The 8,375-nt window shown below is 39.4% G+C and overlaps 1 protein-coding gene across 1 annotated transcript in view; it reads right to left on the bottom strand.

Moving 5' to 3' along the window:
• LOC119410371 (myelin basic protein) overlaps window positions 1-7,758 on the bottom strand; it is a 144,467-nt gene extending 136,709 nt beyond the window's left edge. Inside the window, exon 1 of the mRNA XM_037677283.1 lies at window positions 7,614-7,758. Coding sequence (XP_037533211.1) covers window positions 7,614-7,758 — 145 coding nt within the window. The remainder of the gene's footprint in view (window positions 1-7,613) is intronic.
• Between the last annotated feature and the right edge of the window lie 617 nt (window positions 7,759-8,375).

The raw sequence follows: 8,375 nt of genomic DNA, 5'->3' as shown, positions 1-8,375 counted from the left end.
ATATATATATATATATGTGTGTGTGTGTCCACCAAGCTTACTTACTTATTTAATATAAATAAGTTTATTTAATCAATATAAACTTACATATAAGGCAGAAATTACAGAAAGGTTACAGGTCATACAGGAGAAAGTTAAAAAAAAACCTGACAAAATATCAATCCCAACTCCAAGGTCAACCTAAAAACTACGGAGAAACAAAGTTTCCAACAAGAGGTGGGACAGCTTTCAAGCCAGCTTCAATTTTAAAGGCTGAAAATGAGAAAGACTGCCATTTTTCACTCAAAGATGCAACCAAAGGTCTCAAACAGATGCCATAAAGATCAGCACAGACCTGGAAGTATCTCTCCCTGCTGAAAGGATTAGAACAAAGCAGAAGAAACATCTGTCATTGACAGTGAGGGTTGTGTCAGGAAGTTCATCCGGTTAAACTTTGGCCAAAAGATGGCAGCCCTTGAGAGGGAGCAATAAAAGGACAGACATGTTTAACATGTTTATAAACTGTGATTTTATATTGTTTAAATGTTTTTCATACGGTTTTTAACTTAATACCTGGAATTTACGAGACTGAGTATTTTGTGATATCCTACGTAAATGTTATAAATTAAAACTATTTATTCCGATGGACGATGGAAAAGGTTTACATTTTTTCAAATTTCTCATTTTATGAACTTATAAACTAGTTTAATAAATTGAACAGACACTTTCAATTTGATGCAAACTTCATGACGACAGCTGTAACAAAAATGATCTATCTATGGCTTTAAAGGTTCAAATATTACTGACACCAACATCACCCCGCATGGCCCAGATTAAAACCAATTGCTAAAATTTTTTAAAATAAATTAACTTTCAGAGCTTTTAACTTCAAGACAAAAGGTTATTTTATTTTTTCCGAATGCTCTGTGTTACTAAATGGTAAATAGACTGTACAATCTGTGTCCTCATTTATCCATTCATCCAGCACTCTACTAGATCTATACAAAGTATAATCAGAGCTTCATCACATACATGCGCTGATGGGACACACATTGGAGGCAATGAGGGGTTCAGTGTCTTGCCCAGGGACACGTTGGCATGTGACTGCTGGTGGAATCAAACCTCCAACTCTTGCATTGCAGGACGACTGCTCTAATCACTCATCCACAGCCGTCTCTTTTAAAAAGTGCAGTCCTTACTTTGCTAATATGGACTTTTTCTACAAGCTCTTGGATACTACACATTTAGACCATGCGCTCCAAGAAAACCGATGAATAATAATGATCACCTTGTTTGGCATTTTAGGTTCAATCACGTAAAAGCAGGAAAGTGATGATAACATCTGTGGCCATGAAAATATAAAACAGAGTTACACAAGGACACCAGGTCTGACGGACACAGCTAATAAACAACATCATCATCTGGTTAATAGGAACGTGTTGCAGTTTGTTATTCCGAACTTGTTCACAAAAGAAGAATTTAACTTTTGTTTCTAAATTTTAACTAAAATGACTGAAATGGGTCTAATGGACACTAGTTAATTATATTGGTAAAAATAAGTGTTTGTAACAATTAGAGCTCAAGAAGTTTCATTCATTCATTTATTTATGTATGTATTTATTGTGCTTTAAGCCAACAGGCTCCAGGTGTAGCTCCAGGGAGGTAACTTAGTCCACAGGGTCACTTCGAGCCTCTTGCTTTTCTCACCGAGAGAAGGATTCAGTTTTTACACTGAGGCCCTCGTAAAACGTTAACGCGTTAACGTGCACAATCTATGAACAATAGCATGTTTCTGATACTGATTGTGAAAGTTACGCTTTTATAGGGTGACATGGTAATAGTTGCATGCCAGGTCACTAGCTGATGCTGTAACGTGCACATGCACAGACACTGGTCACGAACATGAAAACAACTACATCCAAAATTGTGAATACATGAACATCCATTTGGACCAAGGATGAGGTTGGGTTGCTCCATCACTTTGAAAAGGGTGAGCAGCACAATCACTCTTCTATCCACAGTTACTATTGTTGTTGACTTGCATGGAAAAATTATTGACTGCAGCCACCTGTAGTGTGCACGTTTGATGTCACTCCGCTGTGGTGCATTGTCCAAAAATCTCCACGTTTAAGAAGTGAATTCAAAAAGCTTTGTTTTCAGAGAAATCAACTATTGTTTTATACAAAAATGGCCAAAACGCAGCAGAAATGCTACGGTTTTACTTAAAAATTACACATAAAGAGTGCCTGGGTGTACACGTAGCTCTCGTTTACCTCTCAGGTCTTGTCCACAAAGAAATGCAGTTTTCCAAAAACTATTTTTTTGTTAATGATTCAAAAATATCCTCTGAAAACACAGCACAGATTGAAGAAATTATCCACATGAAAACAACTAAAATCACCCGAGCTAATGATGCCAGGCCAGTAGCTACAAGTATGAGAATATAGCAACATGGTGTGGTGCACAAGCATGAAGCTTGAACACAGGGTGCAGAATGTAAACAGAAGAGGACACACTTGGTGTCGCAGGTTAGATTAGAGGTCGTCTTGATTCATCATGTTCAAACAGTTACGTTCTGGCTGTCTACACAAAAATTCAAGGGGGGCATTGTAATTTTTTTTTGATTGTTTGCTTGTTTTTTGTTCATTCTGGAACCGTTTTTTTTTTAATACACCATTTTGAGATCCCAAAACATGGTTTCCATGGATGCAAGGCTGCACTAATAAAACCCCCTTTGTATATTCACAAAATTTAAAGGAGCCGAGATGGTGTAGAGGTAGGGCAGGCGACTTGGGACCAGAAAGTTGAAGGTTCAACTCCCCGCCATTCCCACATGTTGTGGTGTCCTTGAGCAAGACACCCAATCCCTAATTATTCCCCAGGCACCTACATAGCTGCCCACTGCTCCACCTGGGTGTATCTCATGTGTGATGGGTTAAATGCAGAGAACTAATTGTATGGGAACATGATGACAACGCATAGCACTTTAATTACCGTAATTAACTTTAAAACAAGTTCTTGTGTAAATGGCCTCTAAGTTTAGTTGTAGAACACACAATTTTGTGCTTTTTATTAATTTGTAAGTCCTGTGCAAAAAACTGAAAACATGTCAGATGCCCAACTCACATGTGTGAAAATAAAAATTTAATAAATAAAATAAACACAGTTTACAAAGCTTGTTTTCAGTTGGCAGAGTTAGGGACTGTTTTCAGTGGTAACATTATGATTATAACAATTTAGCCCAGATCGCCATAGCCCTTTAAAAATAATTAAATGTTGTTTGGACGGTTTTTAAATCAGAAAATGCTCTCTTTTTATTTTCCAGTGTCTTTAGTATCTCCTGTCAAACACTCTGGCCTGCACAGAATTTGCAAAACTTCATTTTATAAAATCGTGTGGAAGTCCTGATGTCTACCAAAATGTTTGAGGGCCATTTGTTCATCTTGTGTGTAGGAGCCCATTGAATTTGATTTCCTGCCCTCTGCTGGCCATGCGTTCTACCATGTAATTGAGTTTTCAAATTCCTCCCCACTTAATTTCCACCAAATGCCTAACTCTGTGTTTGACTGTCAGTTTTGCTCCTGAGCGATCTTCGTCAGCGTCATGGTCTGTCACCTGGACCACTGCAGTAAATGCTGGGCTCATTTGTCATCAAGTGACCCATTCCGTCTGTCCTTCAGACCTCCATCGCTCATTCAGCTTAGGTTTCATCATTTGGTTTTCCAGGGATTTACTTCCTGTTTTTTTTTCATTTAATCTTGTCATATTCATCCATTTCCCCTCTGCTCTCTGTTGGTTTGTACTTTTTTGTCTAAGCTTGTTCACTGTGAGTACATTAATTTCTGTCTGTGGGTTCTGATATGTTGAACATCTGGCTTCTCTAAGTGCTGTTGTGTTGTGCATTTGGTTCCTTTATCTGAACACTGGCAAAGTGTTTACAGTCAAAAACCAATAAAAGATCACTGTTTCACCACAGGACCTTAGCCCTTTGTTTCTGCACATGAGGTTTCTCTACATAGTGAAAAAGATTCAGGGCCAGTTCCTCAGACAAGGCTTAAGGATAATCTCAGATTAAAATGCTGTTTGAGCTGGTTTAAGTCCTTTGCACAGCCATATCTTAAAATAGCTACAGGTTTAGTCAGTTCTGTATTAAACAAAGCCAATTGCCAGAAGTTGGATCAGAGCTACCCTGTGACTAAATTGAAGCTTAAAATAGTTCTTCAAGGAGGCAAGTTTAACTTCTGCTTAGTGTTGTTTGTGAAAGGGAGCACAGACGATTTGGCAGCATGGAGTATTGAGAATATCCAAATGAAGACCAACATACACTACGGAGGCCAACCAGAGGAGCACTTGTGGACAGGAGTCATCCAGTGAACCTCTTAGATGAAAATAACATCGCAAGACCACTTTCATACAGGAAACAATCGCTTTGCTTGAGCCTAGACTTTCCTCTCTGAATCAAAGAAGGCCTGTCACCAGTTCTCTCTAAGTTCTCATCACTTTGAGAGACTCTTGACAGCTGAAGTGTTTCATCGTGAAACTGGTGATTTGTGTGGTGCCAGTGCAGCATCTGTAGAGTATGCAGTGCCATTTGTGAACTCAGAAGACTACATCAAATTATCTGATGCTGCCGAGCAAGCCAACTATAACATGACACTTCTCAGGAGTGACTGGCTGTGTAGATGGATGTCATGTTGCCATCAAGTGTCCATCAACTCCTGATGCTGAGGAGTACAGGAACCATAAGAACTGGTTTTCCATCAGTGTTCAGAGTGTATGCACAACCAGTTTGGATTTTTCAAACATTGCTGCCCATTGGCAATGTGCAACTCATGATTCAAGGATTTTACTCAAGTCCTCATAGTGGACTACCATCATGTGGACTACACCATACCTACATCCCACAACAGCTGAGAAACAAAGATACAATAGAGGCCATGTTCACACAAGAGGGATGGTTGAGTGTACAGGTCCTTCTCAAAAAATTAGTATATTGTGATAAAGGTCAATATTTTCCATAATGTAATGATAAAAATGAAACTTTCATATATTTCAGATTCATTGCACACCAACTGAAATATTTCAGGTCTTTAATTGTTTTAATACTGATGATTATGGCATACAGCTCATGAAAACCCAAAATGCCTGTCCCAAAAAATTAGCATATCATGAAAAGGTTCTCAAGCTATTAACCTAACCATCTGAATCAACGACGTAACTCTAAACACCTGCAAAAGATTCCTGAGGCTTTTAAAAACTCCCAGCCTTGTTCATTACTCAAAACCGCAATCATGGGTAAGACTGCCGACCTGACTGCTGTCCAGAAGGCCATCACTGATACCCTCAAGCAAGAGGGTAAGACACAGAAAGAAATTGCTGAATGAATAGGCTGTTCCCAGAGTGCTGTATCAAGGCACCTCAGTGGGAAGTCTGTGGGAAGGGAAACGTGTGGCAGAAAACGCTGCACAACGAGAAGAGGTGACCGGACCCTGAGGAGGATTGTGGAGAAGGGCCGATTCCAGACCTTGGGGGACCTGCGGAAGCAGTGGACTGAGTCTGGAGTAGAAACATCCAGAGCCACCGTGCACAGGCGTGTGCAGGAAATAGGCTACAGGTGCCGCATTCCCCAGGTCAAGCCACTCTTGAACAAGAGACTGCGTCAGAAGCATCTCTCCTGGGACTGCTGCTGAGTGGTCCAAAGTTATGTTCTCTGATTACAGTAAATTTTGCATTTCCTTTGGAAATCAAGGTCCCAGAGTCTGGAGGAAGAGAGGAGACACAGAATTCACATTGCTTGAGGTCCAGTGTCAAGTTTCCACAGTCACTTGGGTGTCATGTCAGGTGCTGGTGTTGGTCCACTGTGTATTATCAAGGGCAGGGTCAATGCAGCTAGCTATCAGGAGATTTTGGAGAACTTCATGCTTCCATCTGCTGAAAAGCTTTATGGAGATGAAGATTTCATTTTTCAGCACGACCTGGCACCTGCTCACAGTGCCAAAACCACTGGTAAATGGTTTACTGACCATGGTATTACTGTGCTCAATTGGCCTGCCAACTCTCCTGACCTGAACCCCATAGAGAACCTGTGGGATATTGTGAAGAGAAAGTTGAGAGACGCAAGACCCAACACTCTGGATGAGCTTAAGGCCGCTATCGAAGCATCCTGGGCCTCCATAACACCTCAGCAGTGCCACAGGCTGATTGCCTCCATGCCACGCCACATTGAAGCAGTCATTCATGCAAAAGGATTCCTGACCAAGTATTGAGTGCATAACTGAACATGATTATTTGAAGGTTGGTGTTTTTTGTATTAAAAACACTTGTCTTTCATTGGTGGGATGAAATATTTTGGAACAGGCATTTTGGGTTTTCATGAGCTGTATGCCATAATCATCAGTATTAAAACAATTAAAGACCTGAAATATTTCAGTTGGTGTGCAATGAATCTGAAATATATGAAAGTTTCATTTTTATCATTACATTATGGAAAATAATGACCTTTATCACAATATGCTAATTTTTTTAGAAGGACCTGTATGTTTGGAGTATGGGAACATCTACAGTATTTCATTGTATACAGAATATACTTTGTTTTGAGCCAGGAAGATGCTGCAAACTTATTATTGCCACAGCTGTGCTGCACAATTATCTTAAGCGTCATGACTGACCGGATCCTCCTGTGTAACATCAGGATGATTCAGATGTGGTCGTGGCAGGGACTAACCAATGAGGACCTGCACACAGAGCTGCTTTCACATTGCAGCACTTCAGTTAAATAAAGATGTATTTACCCATGAAGTATATTGATTATGGCTTTTTATTTATTTATTTTTGCTTTAATGATGTTTGTTGTGTATAAAATGTGAAAGTTTGCAGCAAAATTAAAGAAGTCACTCAACCAGTGCTGGTTTAAAACATAGTTTGTGGTTACGATAATCACACTCTTGTCAAATGAGATAACATTTTTATTTTCATTTTTATTTATTCACATTGTTCGTTCGGCAAAGCTGTCTCATGCGTCTTTCTTTGAACGGCTCTCTTTTCCAATGTCATATCTAATTCAACCTGTTGAATTCTTATTTTCATGTCATGCTCATGTTTCAGATATTTCATTTTCTGCTCATGAAATTGTCGGGGTAGTTATTCATGCAGAGACATCCTTTTTTGCTGGAAGATAGGAGCAGCATCTTCTCTGTGGCATGCCACACCAGATCTGGAGGGTGCACAGGCACAGGTGCTCTTTATCAGAATAAGTGTTTCCTTTGGGTAAAGCAGACTTAGAAATACAAAACTGTGTGGTCCTTAGAATGAAAAATAAAAAAACACAAGCAGTATATTTGTACAGAAGGTAACTGATTTACTGTCTTTGGTACATTTACCATTTGTTGGATTATTGAGCATGGACTTTGTTGTTTTCAACCAGTTTGGCAAGACTGTCAACAAGGAAGAGGGCCAGCAATGGAGGAGGGGGTGTACCAAAGACACCATCTTATCACAAGCAGAACTGGTTTGCTCCACTTTGGAGTAAGCTGTTGGGGGAAGAATCAGTTTTGTTGTGTGTTTCCTTGACTGATGAAGCCTTCTGGATCGAAGGCGAAACATTTCAGCACAAAAAAATAAACTGTCCAAATGACCTGACTGTTCTTCATGGTCACTGTCTGGTACACCATCCAGAGGCTGCTGGTTCTCGCACCCAGACACTGAGACACCCATCTGTGCTGTCTTTCCTTGGATGTAGTCCACCACCAGCAGTAAATTGGTCTCTTCTGTCCTCTGCATCCTTATTTTTTTTTTTTTTTCAGATGTAGATTTATGTTCTTCCACAGAGTCTATGAAGGCAGATACCATCAAATATAAACAATATATTGAATATAAAAACAGTAATAATTCCTATTTATGAAACACCTTCCAATCAAATATGTAGCTCAAAAAATGCTTGTCAGCATTACAGTGAAAACTACCACGTAAGCAACAAAATGAGACAATGCAATATAAAACAAAAGAAAAGGATACAATAACAATAAATTGATAATAAATAATAATCACAATCAAGCAGATAACATCTGTGATGTCATAATAGGCAGATCTCACCTGCAGTTGTTGCGCTTGTGGTTACATTATCATCTGCATTGAATTCAGTGCAAATGGCAGCCCATGCATTCTTCTTCTACTCAGTAGAAGAAGAAGATAATTTGTTCAAGTAAAGGGTTTTCATTCTCTCTATAGTTTTTAACACTTTTTTTTTTTTTACTTCAGCCATTGTTTTGTGTCAAACTTCACTCCAGGAATGCTCCCCGCAATTCTTTTTTGGGTTTTTATTAGCAAAATTGTGTCTTACACAAATTTGCCCACAGGGCAGAAAATGTAACGCCCCAAATGAAATGCTGTTGGAGTTG

This window comes from Nematolebias whitei, chromosome 5 (genome assembly GCF_014905685.2).
Source record: "Nematolebias whitei isolate Nwh7 chromosome 5, NemWhi1, whole genome shotgun sequence".
Taxonomy (NCBI): Eukaryota; Metazoa; Chordata; class Actinopteri; order Cyprinodontiformes; family Rivulidae; genus Nematolebias; species Nematolebias whitei.
The sequence above is the reverse complement of the archived record's forward strand: the minus strand, read 5'-3'. Positions and strand labels throughout refer to the sequence as shown.